Here is a 17431-nt window from a genome sequence, read left to right as displayed (position 1 = left end):
AAATTAATAAGACCTTACTGAATACTTGCTGTATGCAAGACACGGTGCAAGGGTGGTAGATGCTGAGATATAAGACAGTTATTGATACACTACAAGTACCCAATGGGAAGAAAAAACCTTCTCCACAAAAATGTCTCCTTCTCCCACCTGAAGGGAAAGCTGCTAACCAAGTAACGGGAAAGAGTTTGACAATGGGGCACTCGAGGCTTCACCATGATGACATAACTTCAGCAGGAGACACAAGGTGAAATTACATGCAGATTTAGGTAAACTAAAAAGCTTCAAACAGTTTCAGTTCCATAAAAGCAGGTGCATTCATTACACCCAAGTGCTGTGGCTCCTGATCCAACCTAAATCTCTACCATGTAGCAGCAGTGAGGGGCATGAAAACTAGGGGGTGATGGTGGATGGATGCTTCTAAATAAAACAAGAAGTAACTTTCCTGGAGGCTTGGCATTTGGCTACAAACAAACTCAAGGGCTGAAATCTTTAACTGCATCATGGGAGCATTTGAAACTATGGCAGAAATTAAATTACTGAAGGAAGTTAATGCAAGGCTGCTGCTACAGTCTTTTTGTACAATTTATAGTTTGCATAAATAATTACATTAATTTGTTTTCTCTTTTTTTTTTTACCTTGTCCTTCTGGAGTTTCACCAAAGGGATTCACTTCCACCTGAGTAGCATCGATTTTCAGGAAGAGATTATACAGCTTCTTAATTTGATCTGCAGCCTAAATGTGATCAAGTGAAATGAAATTACATGAAAGCAGTAAAAAAAACACACTTATTTTGCTGGACTAATGAAACCTTAAAAATAGCAAGTTATCTCTTTATTTTCATTTAGGTTTTCTGAAGGGAAAAACAGAAAAGCATAATTATTTTAATTTCTATTGCTATTCATTAGAAGGAATCGCTCACCTTTCCTCCAGACACCAGGAAATACCATTATCAAGAAAACAAAATATTTTCAGTACGGCCTAAAAACGTTCTTAATCTTTTTGAAAATTATCATGTCCCTATTAGGTGAGCTATAGCACCATATGAGCTACAATCATTAATACAAACAAGCTCCATTTAAGTAAAAGGTAAACATGATTTCGAGAGTTTATATTGACAAGGTTTTCCTTATTAGGCTGGAATAAAACTGTTATTATATTCATCAATCCAAACCTATAATCTGTGAAAAAACAATTACTGAGTGTCTAATGGAAATGGTTGCAAAACAGGAAGATGAAAGTCCCAAATGGTAAACTTTCTAAATAGCACAGTTCAAACTAAAAACCGTTTGTTCCGAAGGCATAAACCACAAAGAGCAAGAATATCCACAGTTTCCCTGGTGTTGTGTCCCTGACTTCATCTTTCTCACTCTGCTTGAAATTCACTCGCTCATTCATTCTTTTCAACCAACATTTATTAACTGCTCATGTCACAGCAGGCTGGCATTGTGTGAGCCGGGGCTTGGGGAAGAATCACAAATGAGGCGTGACAGCACCCTGGAAAGCTCGCACCTGCAGTGAACACAGCCTGTGATGCAGCACAGTGAGACTGTGCCATGTGCAATCAAGGCTGAATGCTGGGGTTCGGTCTCATTCTCGGCTCCGTCTTATTTCCCAGCCATGGTTTTCCCATTGCTACATTTTTGTTCATTGTTCCCATCCTGCATTATTTGCCCTCAGATTCGTTTCTGGCTTTTCCCCATCTCTACTCTGTATCAAGGGAGCTGACACTTTCAGGCTGTGTTTCCAAGGCTCCTGGGCCAGCTGGCTTCAGTTCAGCCAATGGAAAGCAGCGGTGAGAGACAGGAGGTGGGAGGAAGGAAAAAGAGGGGTATTTCTACCCCTTTCTTTCTGTCTCCTCTGGCTTTAATTCCCACCAGGGTCCCAACTTCTGTATCCCAAAGTCCAGTAATACCACTGCCTCACTTTGTCCCTTGAGCACACAGGTAGCAACAATTTCCTGCTGTTGTTTAGTTCTGCATTGCCTCTCTGTCCACTCTGAAACTTCTCTGCTCTCACAGCACCTACATAACCAATTACCTAGAATAAAGTTCCACTGTGGTAAATACTAGGAGTGATTTCTTTGTTCTGGTATTGAGTAAAGAACTCCTGGAGATGTATGTAATTCATATTATCTTAATTTATTGTATATACATGTGTAAACTTCTTTAAATCCTAATTTCAAAGTCACTGGACATAAACAAACATAATGAGTAAAACTGAATATTTTTTAATATTATTTTTTTTCTGGCTAGATAGTACATGTACATGATACAAAATTCCCAAGGTACACCAGGGTCTCCCTCAGAACCTTCACCAGACTCCCCAGCCACGTAGCCCCCATCTGTCCTCCTGCAGCAGCCACTTACAGCTTGATGCTTCGTTAAGCGATACAGCTATGCGGGCTTCCCTGGTGGTGCAGTGGTTGAGAGTCCGCCTGGCGATGCAGGGGACACGGGTTCGTGCCCCAGTCTGGGAAGATCCCACATGCCGCAGAGTGGCTGGGCCCGTGAGCCATGGCCGCTGAGCCTGCGCGTCCGGAGCCTGTGCTCCACAACGGGAGAGGCCACAACAGTGAGAGGCCCATGTATCGCAAAAAAAAAAAAAGAGATACAGCTATGCATATGCAAGTATACACACTCTGCATTCATCTTTTTTAAGAAACCCAACTTGGTTCTATACCTTGTTTCTTTATTAATAGGTTTCAGAGGGCCTTCATCAGCAACACAAAGAGAGCCATCTTGTAAATGGCTGCATGATATTTTACTGTATGGATGTATCGTAATTCATTTAACCTGTCTCTTAAATAATGGTCATTTGGTTTCCAGTAGTTGGACATTACTTCAAATGCTGCCTTACCTATATCTGTACATATATATCGTACATATGATTAAACATCTGTAGGATATATTCCCTGGAGTGGAACAAAAATGGGTGAGCATTTTACATAATAAAAGATTTTATTAAATTGTTCTTGGTAAAGGCTTTCACCAATGTCCTCTTCTACAAACCAGCATCATAGAGGTTGTTTTTCTACTCCCAACCATCAGCTATCTGGATCTTTCAGAATGCTAGGTAAAAATGGGTACCTCATATATGGTTTTAATTTGAATCGCTCTTACTGTAAATGAATCTGAGCATTTCTCTATGATATTGAAGCATCTGTATTTCCTCTGCTGTGAATTTTACCGATTCTTCTGTTGCGATTTTAGTATTTCTCATTTTAATTTATATGAGGCGTTTTTACATGAAGGAATTTAGCTCTTAATCTCATAGAAATTGCAAATATTTTTGCCCTTTAACATTTATCTTTTGCCCATGTTTTTGTTACTTCTGCTGCATGGAAATTTGATAATAATAATGTCATTCTTGGCTTCTGGCTTTGTGCTGGACTTGAAAAAGGTTGGTCCCACCCTCACAATCCTACCATTATTTTTTCAAAAACTTTTTAAGAATTTCTTTATTTAATGTTTACTCTATTTTTATAAACGCAAACAGATTTTATTTGAGTTACAGTGTAGAGCAGATAAGTGACTCACTGCTGAATATTTTTTGTATTTTTAGGGATCTTCCAGGTTATCAATATGAGCGTGCAATGTGAGCTGCATAAGACAGGCATGATGTCTACCCTGGGCACCATGGCATCCACCACAGTCATTCAGCCTCTGTGCAGAGTCAACACAATAAATAATGGTTGAAATAATCATTAATTTAATAATAAGGATACACTGCATAATAGAAATAACTTCTGTGTGCATACATATATAAGATCTTATCCCAGCTACTTCAAAACGTTTTAATATGCATAACATAAAATTCACAATCTCAACCATTTTTAAGTGTATAGTTCATCAGTGTCAAGTACACTCACAATGTTGTACAACCAAGCTCCAGAACTTTTTCAGAATCCTGAAAACGGAAACTCCGTACCCATTAAATATCAACTTCCCATTCTCCGCTCCTCCAGTCCCTAACAACCAGTCTTTGACTACTCTAGATACCGCATATAAATGGAATGATACATGTTTGTCTTTTTGTGACTGGCTAATTTCACTTAGCAAAATGTCCTCAAGGCTCATCCACACTGCAGCACGTGTCAGGATCTCGCGAGGCTGAACAACCTTCCACTGTATGTATATGCTACATTTTTTTTGCCCATTTATTTGTCTATGAACACCTGGGTTGCTTTAAAACTTCTAAAGCTTACATTAACCTAGCTTAGCATGAAGCCTGAATTTTCTCATGTTACTGCCATCGTAGCTATACATTAACACAGCACTTGGGGGGGCATTCGTTATTACAATTGTTTACTATTGTGTAAAGGCGGACCATAAACATTTTTTGAAGCATGATTAGGTCTATGCTGTAAGACCTACAAGGGGCATATGTTATAAAATCTGTGTTGTAATATCCACAAGGGAGATCCAGCCTGGCTTGGAGACAGAACGTGCCTTATTCCAGAGGCTATACACCAAATGACTACAAAGGCTCTCCAGGCAAAGCATCGTCAGTCTGCCCAGGTGTAATAATAGGAAACGGCAAGGCCTGTGGCAAGTTGAGCTGGCTCTCCTGCTTTCTAAATGTGTTCAAATTTAAAAAACAGATTAAACACAGTCAAAGAAAACATCCTGCTAGTAAATGTGCAGTTAGCCAGCTTGCCACTGCCACCTACTTCCTCAGTAACCATGCTGTACGGAATATTTGTTTTGCTTCTTTTTTGCCACAATTAATGTTCTTTTACGGTTATTTGTTAAGCAATCAAAAAAATTAAATGCCTAACATCAAATATCGTGAGGGCCATATGCACGAAACCCTGGCAAATTTACCAATGTCTTCAAAAATGTTTTAACAGGTTAAAAAACTTTTTGAAAAACTTCTCTTGCACTCCAGGAATTAATATCATCAACATTCATATATGGTTCTTAAAGGTAGCCAGAGGTACAAACCACACCCAGAAGGGTTAATGAGCTTGTATTAACTTGGTTTATCAGATATTTTCATCAGCTTAAATCCTAGAGGCGCATGCTACCAATTCATGGTGCCTATGTTTTTAGAAATGAATAGTATAGATGATAAGAGATGCTTGAGGAACTTGCGGATTTTAGTCATATTCAGTTTTCCCATGGCTTCAGTCTTTTCAGTCAGCTCTTGCTGAAGTGTATTTTCACGAGGAACATATACTTGGTAGGTTTTTACGCAGGATGATGTTTATTTTTGGTTAAACCTAATATTAATACATCATACTTTAGAGACAACAGGCATGAGTCACAGGAAAGATATTAATAATTTTATAAGAGAATCATTTTATATGTCGTTTGTCCATGAGTGAGGCACCTCCAAAGGCCCAAACCACATCCTAAATGAAAATCAAGTAACTTTCCAAGTCACATTGAGTCGAGGGGCCTCTAAGATACCATTTCTTTACCAAAAGATCACCAATGGCTGATCATTTAAATAAATGTTTTCTCCTCTCAGGTGGCTCCTCTGCTCACAGTACACTGAGCCCCATGACTGGAGGAAGCACTGTAAAGCAGAGATCCCTAAATCTACAGCTCCAAAGTTCCCCGTGCTGCTACGCCATGCGTTCCATGTCCTACTGTACAAATATAAACGGGGGGCCCCAGATGAACACATCTGGACACAACTACAGCTGAGATCTCTCTCTCTCTCCTTCACACCCCCTCCTCCTGTGTTCACTGTCAGAAGGCCGACCACTGCCCTCTGAGCCCCTAGAAAACAATGGCTAGTTATCACCTCTCTTTGCCAGGGTTCAGCAGATGACCTTGGTCCAACTTTGCTGAGCAAATGAAGATTTAAAGCCTTTCATAGAAACACCAATGAAAAAAGGAAAAAAAAAAAAAACCTGATTTAAAACACTTCTTTACTTTCCTCAGTATATTAAGTCAAAAATATAATGACAATATAGCTACTAATGACCCCTGAGAACTTGCATGTTCATCTTTCTTCCATAGATACTCACTTAAAACCTAGAGTGTTTAGGGTACTGGGAAAACATGATTCAGTCATTTAAGAGCTATAAATAACTTAATAGTCTCTTACATTATGTTGGGGGGAGGGACTGATGGTGTACATAATACTATTATTGCCTTCTCTAGAACTCTGTTATGTTTACCTCCTGAGTTTTCAAGCCATGTGGTCAGCAGATTTTATCCACTCCGAATTTATTCTCTTGTCACTTACAGCTACCCATCCCTGACTCCCTAGGAATCTCTTCCAAGTGGACATCCTAGATGTGTTATTTCACTTATTCATGCATATGACAGATGTTTCTTGGGCATCTAATATATTTGCCAAGCACTTTGTTGGCAACACAGTAGTAAGCAAGATTCACCAAGTCCCTGCTGTGGCGCGGATGAGAATCCATCAAAGGTGACTGCAAATGTCCAAGAGAAATACAGATGTTACAAGGGGTACAGAGGATGTAAACAGGGTTACTGAGCACATTCTGGAACTGACTGTAGGACAGTGTGGCTAGAACACAGTGACTACATGGAGAGTGGCTCTCCGTGACCACCACCCAGACACAAGAAGCCATTAAATAAATCTCAAATGATCAGCTAATATAGTTAGTGGCCTCATACTCAGGAAGTGAAACCAACCACTGCAGCCCTTACCCACAAATCCTCCATTATCTCTTTTTCAGCAGGTCACTAACCTGGCGTCTCTTTGCCAGTCTCGGAAATGACAATTAATTCCTCTAGCTGTCCACTGAAGCCTGGCCGTTTCTATTTCCTACTGAGGTTTAGTCCCCGATGATCCTGCTTCCTACTACCATTTTGAACCTTTAGCTTTCCACTGGAGCCTTTTCCCCAGTCTTCAAGTAAGTGCTGTTCTCTCTAATTGAAACAAATATATTTTAAAGTTTTATTCTGCTTACCCTTCTAGGACTTGCCTTATTGTTACCCTTTAAACTTCTAGAGATAGAATCAATTAAAAGAAAAAGTAAAGGCAGGAAAAAAAAGAGTGCACAACTGACTGTTTTACTGGAGGAACGTTACCCAACCACATTAAAGGAAACTATAACAATCCTAGAGCTCTAGGACAACACACACACACACACACACACACACACACACACATGCATGCATGCACACAGAGGATGAAGGGTTATCAAGGTGGCTCCTCTAAGTAATGGAAGAGGAAAACAATAGCCAGTAAATTCTTCTGATTTAATTGTGAGATAAGGAAGCTTGCCTACGTAGACATAAAATCAGGCTCTATGGGCAGGACAAAGGGCAGTGCAGGACTGTGATGCTCAAGACAGACTCTCTCCCTTAATATTAATAGCTCAGAGGGTGATTTTTCTGTCTTTGAAACCAAGGGATATAATTACTAAATTGGCATAATTTAAGCTGTTTTCAGTGAAATATCACCTCTGTGCCATTAACATTCATCTCAAATGGCCATTAGCTATGAAAGAATAGCAATTAGTTAAGTAATGTATATTATCAATAACAATAATAACTGACCTTTCTGGAGTATTGAATATGCACTTTCACACATCAGGTTACTCAATCCTCATGATAACCCTCTCAGTTAGGATTTCACAACCCCATTTTACAGATGATGAAAGAGACGTTCAGATGGTCTGAATCACACATGTACTGGGTAGCAGTATAGGATTCAAACTCAGGACTGCCTGACTCTACAGCCTGTGCTTCTAACCACTATATTGCCTCTTATAATTCATGCGCTGGAGCTGCAATGCTACCAAAAAGACAAAGAGACCAACATAAATAACAAAGTGCATGTGTCTGCAGGTGACACACTCTCACACACATACATACTGATATAGCAATACATATATATATAGAAACACACATGTCATAAACATCCTCTTTGGAACACCAGGTAAATATTTTTTCATTATAAACAACTAGAGGAAAAAAAAGAAAACAATAAATTGCCCTATTTCCTGATAATCACAAACATTAGAGGCAATTAGCAAGTTCCCAAACATTTTCTGAAACACGTCAGACACACCGGCCTCCAATTGCTCAGGTACCTGGTTTTTCAAAGGCCCAAAGAAGCCTAGATTTTCGGCCATCCGCTGAGCTTGGCTGTCCTTTATCCCTTCAATAATGTCAATTTGCTCCTAATAAAAATGAATCAAATGAGCAAAATTCAGACAGTCAAATGAAAAGATTTACAACCTCAAAAGAAAATACTTAGTATTTATTTGCAAATGAGTAATTAAAGTGTGGCACCTTTCCAGAGATCTCTGAGCTGGGCCACCACAGCTGCCTATAGGGTATATTTTAATTAGCAGACCATCTATAAAACAGCCTTTCCAAAAACTATATAATTCTTCAGGGTGGCATGCTGACAAGACAATCGGAGGCCAGTTTTCACTTTTAATTACTATACAGATGGCAGTGACGAATACTTAGGCAGTTAATTTTTATGACATTTTTTGGAAGGCTTCCAAAGTAAGTTTTTCCTGCCTAATACTGCTGTTAAGTTTAGAGCTTGTCTTATACAGGTTAAATATTACCTTATGATTTAAACACTCTATTGATGATGATAATTATTAATAATACCCTAGCTCTACAAAGGGTCATTCCCTCCAAGATACTGAGTGCTGTTCATACATATTATTTCATGTATTCTCTTAACAAACGGAATGGTTTGTTTTAAATCATGTTAATTTCAAAAATGGGTAGGTATTATTGGAAAGCCCCCATGTAAAGTCTCAATTTAACTTCTAAAGTAGTTAACTTAAATATGTAACATTGGTGAAACTATTTTAAAACCAATCTCCAAAGTATTACTACCTTATATAAATGAAGAGTTTCAAGAAATAAAATCCTTGATTTTTGGAGGGAAAAAAAATCACTTTCTAAAAGGAATAATGAATGTTTCTGCTAAAAAATTTTTTTGTGATTTCTTTTTGACACTAAGAACTCACAATTAAAAGCTGAGATTATAGTTCTAAAGACCTTAGGTTTTTCTTCTTCTTATAGTTGAGGTAGGTTGATAAGCACTTTATATACATCACCTCATTTAATCCTCACAATTCTTATGGGGTGGGAATTACCCCCATTTTCATTTTACTCATTCAAAAAATGAGGCTTAGAGACACTGAGAAATGTACTGGCTAGTTAGGATTTGACTTCAGGTCTCTTTGGCTAGACTCATCCTAATATCAAAAACAAAACAAAACAAAACAAAAACCCACACACAAGATTTAATGAATTGAAACAAACTGATAGAATCTGGCCTTTAGAAGGATTCATTACCAGTACTGAAAGACATCAAGGCAGTCTCTAGTTCACATCTGATTTCCTAGGAGAGAATTTCTGGGTCATGTATACTGTTAAATGGGGTAGAGTTAACCAAGAGGAAATGGAAATATCACAGCCATCTTCATTTCCATTGGTTAATTCTTGGGGCAAGTTGGATGGAAAGAAATAAGGGGGAAAGAAAGGCAAGAAGGAGAAAAAACAAAGGGAGGGGAAAAAAGCAAAGAAAAAGACCTTGAAAAGCACATACTTTGTATCTACCCAACCTTCAACTGGACACCCAGTAAGAAAAAGGACTCAATATCTTCATGCCTTAAATCCCAGGAACAGTCTACCTGGCTCAGACTCCACACTAAATCTTTAACAGGTTGTATAGCAACAATCAATGAACAGAGCATAGTCAGGAATCTAAACATACCTTAAAAATAAGTTCTGGATTCGAAGCTGCCACCTCTTCAATGTCAACGCCCCCCTGAGGGCTGCCCACCAGCACAGGGCCATTGCAGGACCGGTCCATCAGAATGGCCAAGTAGGTTTCCCTAGAAATGTCCAAGGCTTCAGCAACCATCACCTACCACATTAGTGGGAAAGTCAAATTAAGTCAGCATCGAGCTGATTTCCACTTGGAAATCTATACAAACTTGCTACACAAATCAAACAGCTTCATTTTCAGGGTCTTTAAACCCAGTGAGATTTGAGAGTGCTGCTCTCATGGCGCACAGTGCCCATTTTCACCTCCTTAATTGATCCTGATAACTTGTTCAAGTGACAGGTATTCGGTTTGCCTCAAGGAACCTTCCCACTTTAATCTTCTTTTTCTTCTTCCTTCGGAAACCCTGACACTTAAGAAAAACTCCAGGGAAGCAGCTGTTATTTTAATTTGAGACATTAACAGTACATATATATTACTACACTGATTTTTCTCAGATTGCACTGGTAGAAAACCAAGTTTGGTTGCCAAAGAAGGATTCTTTTTATGGTATGTCTGATGCTTCCTATGTTTGAATACGTCTGTCTCTTGGATCACTGTATTTTTATTTCAATTTATACTTTCTTTTAAATTACAAACATAATATTTGCTTGTTTGAAAATAATGCAAACGATACTAAAAGTATACAGAGGAGACAGTTAAAGCAGCTCCCTGCTGCACATACACACCCCTTGGGCCCCAGTAGTCAGAGTGATCACGAGTCCATATGGAACCTTTGTGATAATCAGAAAAAGTCATCCCTTCCTCTAGGAGGATGTGGTCATATTCCAGGACCATGAATGGGCAGGAGGCAAATCAGATGGAAGGATTTCTTTCTCCACACATGTGCCAGACAGGTGTCCTTTTGCTCTGCACGACCTCAACAGAGGCACGAAGCAACCCTGCCAGGAAAAAACACTACTAACTTTTACCTCTTCCCTATGCGTCTGCAAGCATTAGTCACAGAATCTCCTGCACACAGATACATATTATACATGCTTGAATGCCTTTCTTTCTTCCTTTTTGTTCTTAATCTTAATACTACAACTTGGATTGTACAAGGTCTTCTCTCTTCATTGTGACTACACAGTACTTATATGTCAATATTTATTTGACCATGTCCCTGATGACAATTTATGTGGACTCATGTTTCTAAAATGCTGCCTCAGTGATTATTTCTGTATGTATAGCTCTGCTCCATTGTTGTAGTATCCCTGTGGTCAAGGTATATAAAGGTAAAATGGCTAAGTTTTATATTGTTCATATTTAAAATTTTGATAAGTACTATTAAATTTCCTTGGAGACAGAGGCTGTACCAACACTCCCAACAAAAATAGTAACAGATGTCTTGGATGCTTTTTAAAAGAAAATAAGAATATCCATGAAGAATCAGTACTAGAAGTGAAAATAATAAAATCACATACATTGCTTTTCCTAAAAGTTCAGTAATACGTTTCACAAAAAATGTTACTGATTAAGTAACATTAGATTTTAGCTACCCAGAAGCCACAAAAGCATTTTTTGTTTTTTTTAAGTTTTTGTAATTTTTAAGTCACATGAAATGTGGTAAGTATATGATGACCTAGAAAGCTATAACGTAATGAATACAGAACTCCTTCTTTTCACACCTTTATGGAATTTACGACTGGTCAAAAATAAAGTACCTTATAAGGGGTTTCATAGTGATTTTTCTATCATAAATGGTAGCTCATGAGTTTGTAAGAAATATTTCTTGGCACACGGTGTTAGGATTTTCATAGAACCATTCTGATTTCAAGTCACTTTCTAATACAGAGCTAGTCTAGCGAGCCAGATTTAATAACTTTCAGTAGTTATTCTGACAAGCAATACAACGTTATAACGTTTTAGGATAAGTGTCATTCAAGAGTCCTATTCTTAATCTTCTAAAGTGTTGACAGATATGCTCTACATTCCATCAAATTTCTATTTGCAAAGACCAGCTGCTGCCTCAAACAGCTCCTGCTTGGTAGAAACAACCCATCACTCTTCAAAAAAACATTCTCAGGAAAATGATGATTGTCAATAGATAATTCAAGAAATTTTTATATACAGACCAGTTTTTTGACGTTAAGATGCCCTTCCTATGAGCCAGGATATTAAAATACTTTAGGGATTGTTACAGAGAGAATCTAAATGGACTCCATCAACACTCATGCCATGAGAAGTTCAGTTAGATACATTTCAATAATCTTCATCTGTGACTGAACCAAACAATATCATCAACACAGCCTTTTCTTGGAGTCTTCCGGTATGGAAAACTTTTTAACATACTTTACCCTATTTGACCAATGAACCTGTTTTTCATTTTTTTGTTGTTTGTTCATTTTGTTTTGTTTTTTATATATCATGCTACTCAAATTGTAGTCTGTGGATGAGAGCCAGTGTACAAACTATGTGTAACAGGACAGCGATGAGATAGGATTAACAGTGTACTCAGTTTTTGAACTTAATCTCTTTGCGAAACAGTAAACAGTACGGGTACTGACTCATGGAGCACATGATGAGTAGCACTGTCTCACCTCCCCTATTACTATCCCAAGGAACACACCACAAACACAGACTTAGGAAAAAAACCCAATGTGAATCGATGTATGTAATGTGCTTAAATAGCTTCTTGAACAAACTTAGAAATCTAAAGTTTCTATAATCTGGGAACTTCTGATTGATGTCAAAGATTCCATAAATTAAAAATGCATGTTCCTTAAAGTTGTATATAATAATACTGTTACAAAATGTGGTAATGCACATTTTACAGAGAAAAAGAACAGAAACAAAGCATGGCAATTAAGGGGTGAGAATAGAGGGAAATTTTACTTTTCTAATTTTTATATTTCTGTATTATTGGAATTTTTTACATATGTTAATCACTTTTGCAATCAGGAAAAGAAACACTTACAAATAAATCACTCTGGTAGCTTCTTGGCAATGACTCAATTCACAAGAAGGCACTTATCTCTAGTATTTCATGAACCGACCTACAAAACTAATTTTATGCATATCTATATAACGTGAATCTTCTTTTGTGTATTTTTATATGCTTTTTAAAGGTATCACAAACTCTAATCTAAAACCCCATGTGTCCATATAAAGTAACAAATTCCTACAAACAAAACTACTAATCATATCCTCTGGGGACAAATTTTGAAGATGTTACACAGGTAAAGGCTCATAACCAGTTTAAAAAGGAAAAAAAAAGTACCACGCTGGGCTGAACAAAAATAAATTCGAAAAACCAATTTAAGATGTAAACAGTTCTTGCATCTACCTGCGAGGCAGTGGGAAAGGGAAATAACCAGAACCAGTCTTGTTTGTGGGCTTCCTCGACATTTAGAAAGGCTCTGTCTTCTTAGAGGGAAGGAGCTAATGACCCTCCAGTATCTCCATCTCCCTCCAGCTCAGTGTCCTTTTCCGGACCAAGACAGACGCTCTCACGGTTAAGTTAGGCTCTGGCCTCAGCTCTGCCACTCACAATTTCATGGCTGAGGCAGGCCACTTTGCTCTCGGCTTTATTTTCTCTGTGTGTGTATGTATACACGTACGTGCCCTATACACACTTGGGTGTCCCAAGAGACCTCACTAATACAACATACTCCCAGTGAGAACAGTGGGTCAAAATGGTAACAATCTTAAAGTAAGTTATAGGGGCACATAGAAAAACAACTGTAACGGGTACAGTAATTCTGATATACTGAGGATGAGGGTGGGGCTGCGAGGGAGCAGAGAATGTCACTGAGTCTAGGAGCTGTTATGCCAAGGTCTTTTGGCTTTAAATAGAATCGTGCCTGTGTTCTGAAAGAAAAAGGTATTATTTCAATCACTACCCATTTTTACTAAATGCTGATGACAATAAACACTATTACTACTTTAGAATCCTTTTTATTTCTCCCTGAAGTTACATCACACGCAGAATTAACTATGTGAGGTTTAAAAAATAAAATGGCACGTTGCCAAAGTGCATTGCTTCATTTGATACTGTCAAAATTGAAGTATGATTTTCTTTTCTTTTTTTTTTTAACACATACACAGAAAATGACCAAAAGCATTCACATTACCTTGTTAACTTTCACACCTTCTTTTGGAGTTTGTTTTGTTGCTAGATTATACCCAATCATCTGTTTAGCCAGCTGTCCCACAACTTTAGGACTAAGAGAGAGGAGAAAAAAAAGAGAGAGAAGAAAGAAAAGAAAGTCAAGGTCTCTGTTGAAAATCATTTTAAAGCAGAGTCTGTATTATATCCCCAAGTCCACCCTGCCCACCTCCACCTTCATAGAATCCATGGTGCTTTCTGCTCATACACTAGGTGCCTAGCACTCTACCAGAGGCTCACTGAGTACAAAATATATATGAATGAATGAATGAATGAAACAATAGGAGGGAAGCGGGGGAGGGGAAGGGAGGGGAGGGAAGGGAAACAAAAAGAAGCTTGCTTACATTTGCTATCCTCTGCCCCCAAATAAGTTACAGTCATAGTAGAGACACAATGCTGAAATGCATAGCAGACTAAGATAAGAGCTGAATAACAAATACTGGATAGTGGGCAATCTGGGAAGTAAGAACAAAGATGGGGATAAAGGGAAGGGGAAGGATCAAAGTAACCATGAAAGCTATGTGACAGGAGAGGAGAGGAAAGTGTTCAGTGTGTGGAGACATAGGATATAAAGCTGATCAGACAGGTTCAGATAAAGGAAGAATTGACTATCAGACAGGAGGGACCAGTGATGCCATTGGTAATGGGAAGCCACTGCAGGTTCCTGAGTAGGAGAGTGGCATTACAGAAGCAGCATTTAATTTGTAAGTGGTACCATATCAAACATGATGAACCACTGATTGTCTAGAACAGGAGTGTCAAGTTTTCACCAATTAGTGAACAAAAATCCTTTTGTGGGAGGAGAAGGGAAGCTAAGGCACTGCCAGAGCCCTCGACCTGTAATTTACTTCCTTTATGTGCCACCTCCTGTGCCTAGTCCCACCCCAGCCCTCTTTCTCGCTGCTCCTTTCAGTCATGAGCAGGATCTTCCATAACTGCTTGCCCCAAAGACAAGGAATTAAAACCTCCTCGCTTACTCTCTTGTTAAATGAACGCCTCCTTTCAAACCGCTACTGAAGACACCTTTTCCTCTTCCTCCAGCTAAGATCTGGGCTTTTAAAACAATTTCTTTTGCATCTGCAAAAAAAATCCAGAGTTAGTAGTTGATTTACAATTCTTTTTTTTTAAGCAACAAGTGAAGTGGTAATGACATAACTTCCAAAAGTGACTGGTAAAAGCTCTCTCAAACCGACTTTGAAAATGAAGGCAATAAAGAACTTCAAAAAACATCAATGTGCCTAAATACAAAGTCTGTTTATTGAGCACATTCAAATATTTCCTGCGAGTTTAATCTAATACTCAACCATCCCAAGGGAGAGCAAGGCATGTGTTCCCTGGCTCTTCTGAGTGTCAGAAGATGCTAAATAAATCCAGGCTGGAAGTATTAATTTTACTGTGTAAACACACTTCCATGTGGCAGAGACACCAATCTGCCAATCAGAGGAGTTAACTACCTGTCAGCCATCTAAGATGTCAAAGGGAAGGCTGGTTTACGTGGGGGAAAGGTTTATTAAAGACAAGATGCAAAGGGAGTATTGAAGAACTGTATTCTTGGAAATCAACAGTTTTCTGAGCAGTTGTTCTATGTATCAGTGGGGCTGGGCAAGGGAGGAGGAAATGGATTAAAACTAAAAGTAAGCAGTATCTTTTCAATGTTGGCAGAGTAACAGAACATCCCAGAGGAAAGTGTTTGTGGAATCTTTGTTTCTCAAAACACTCAAGGAAAGAGTGAGCTGTTTGCTCTTGACCTTTGAGACCAAAGTCATAAACTCAAATATCTTTACAGGACTGGTGGGAAAGCTGGATGTGTGAAGCAGCCCAGTGATAGAGAAGGCGCCCTCAGCCAACAGGAATGCTCCCCTACCCAACCAACAAAAAGAAAAAAAAAGTCAGCCCCCAAATCAAATGCATTTAATAAATCAAAGAGTACACATCTTCAGGCCACAGCTTGGCATTCTCTGTTTGTGATCAAGTTTTGCTTGAAATTAGAGAATTAAGTCAGACAATCTCCGATACGGCTCTAACGGTTTTCTGGTTCAGCACACTAGGTTTAGAATCACAGACCCACGTTTTAATGAAGCCTTCATCCCTTGCCCAGCTGTGTGATACTGGGCAAGTTACTTAATGTCTCTAAGACTCAGTTTACTCAATTATGAAACAATGTTGAGGGTTATTTTAAGAATTAAATTAGAAAATATATGCAAATATCCCCAAATCCTAAAAACTCAATAATAAAAGAGTATTGCCACGATCAGTTAGTACATTTATTACCTTTGTATATTGTGAGGAACCAAAAGGTTGAGATGGTAAAAACTGTCGGAATCTGCAACCACTCATGTAAGGTCCATAATTGTTGGTTATTTCAACTATTACGACCATCACTGTTGTTACTCGTAGGCAAGTAGGCAACGGTTCAAAGAAAAGGAGCCACAGGTTTTATCATGAAGGCAATGGGGCGCTACGGAAGGATGTGACACTATGAAGGCACTGGGTGAGACAGTCACTCTAGCTGATATAATCAGATTATTAAGGCTCATTGTCTTATTGGTTGGTCTTCCCTTCTATATTTGTACACACTCAGAAAACCAGGGTTTACCTTCTCTCAGAAGTATACATAGTTCCTTCTTTGCTGCCCTCTATAACCTCTGACAATAGTTTCTGCCCAGGGTATGAACCATAACAACATCAGTCAAACGGTGTCTTAAAATAAACTAGTTCCCATGAAACTGAGTAGAAGACAAGCTATGGTGACCGCTCATTATCAGAAACTCACCAGGAATGGGACCAAATAAAATGAATTTATTACATATTTAGGCTATTGCATGTAGGAGTAGTATTAAGATCAAGAACTTTGAAGAAAAACAGACTTAGTTAAAATCTCCAACTCTGCCTATCCCTTTATTTACAGAGAAGAGGAGAATGAGATTCAGAAAGGTAAAAGTAACACGTCCATCTATAAAATAGTCAAAACAAAAATAATCTATAGTGTTAGAATGAAGTGAAGAATAAATGAAAATAGTAGGTAAAGTACTCATCTCAAAGTCTGGTGCATTAAAAAAAGAGTCAAAATATGATGGCCATCATCATTATAATTATTTTCAGCAATTAAGCAAAAAAGCAGAATACAGAAAGACATTTCCAATTTCTCTTTTTAAGACCTCAAGTAGAAAAACACTTTTTGCTGTCTACTTAAGTTTTTAATTGTGATCTCTTCAAATTCTTTAAAAAGGATAACTAGCATTCCATTGCCATTATCATTTTTCATATCCTCGTCATCCAGAAAAAGAGATGCTTTCCTCTCCAAGCTTTCCAACAGCAAAACCTGAAAGCCATGCAGACTACCTAAATGGGCAATGTTAACTGGTGTTACACAGGTCTGATTAGATAAGCTTTAGGCACTAACCATCAAGACACAGAAACAGTTGTAGGCTCAATGAAGTGTTGTCAGTTATTCACATCACCACCGATCATGTATTAAAGGATTCCAACTTGGTCTACAGTTGGTAGACCAAGCAACTACGTTGGAGACAGTGAAGCCACACACTGGGGCAAACAGAAAAAGGGAAAGAAAAAGATTATATCAAATCTAGGTAC

At 38.4% G+C, this 17431-nt stretch overlaps 1 protein-coding gene across 7 annotated transcripts in view; it reads right to left on the bottom strand.

The window, feature by feature from the left end:
- SUCLG2 (succinate-CoA ligase GDP-forming subunit beta) overlaps positions 1–17431 on the bottom strand; it is a 337575-nt gene that overhangs the window by 196767 nt on the left and 123377 nt on the right. For 4 of the 7 annotated variants that reach the window (XM_033424868.2, XM_049715816.1, XM_004268001.3 and 1 more), the window contains exons 3-7: positions 14815–14914; positions 13803–13893; positions 9679–9831; positions 8024–8113; positions 636–732 (exon numbers count right to left, since the gene is read on the bottom strand). In XM_033424868.2, the coding sequence (XP_033280759.1) occupies positions 636–732; positions 8024–8113; positions 9679–9831; positions 13803–13893; positions 14815–14914 (531 nt within the window). The remainder of the gene's footprint in view (positions 1–635; positions 733–8023; positions 8114–9678; positions 9832–13802; positions 13894–14814; positions 14915–17431) is intronic. The other 3 variants (XM_049715818.1, XM_012532344.3, XM_049715817.1) reach the window with 2 other exon arrangements.

The sequence above is a fragment of the Orcinus orca genome, chromosome 10 (genome assembly GCF_937001465.1).
Source record: "Orcinus orca chromosome 10, mOrcOrc1.1, whole genome shotgun sequence".
NCBI classification, from domain to species: Eukaryota; Metazoa; Chordata; class Mammalia; order Artiodactyla; family Delphinidae; genus Orcinus; species Orcinus orca.
Note: the sequence above shows the minus strand (reverse complement) of the source record. Positions and strands in the feature narration are given on the sequence as shown.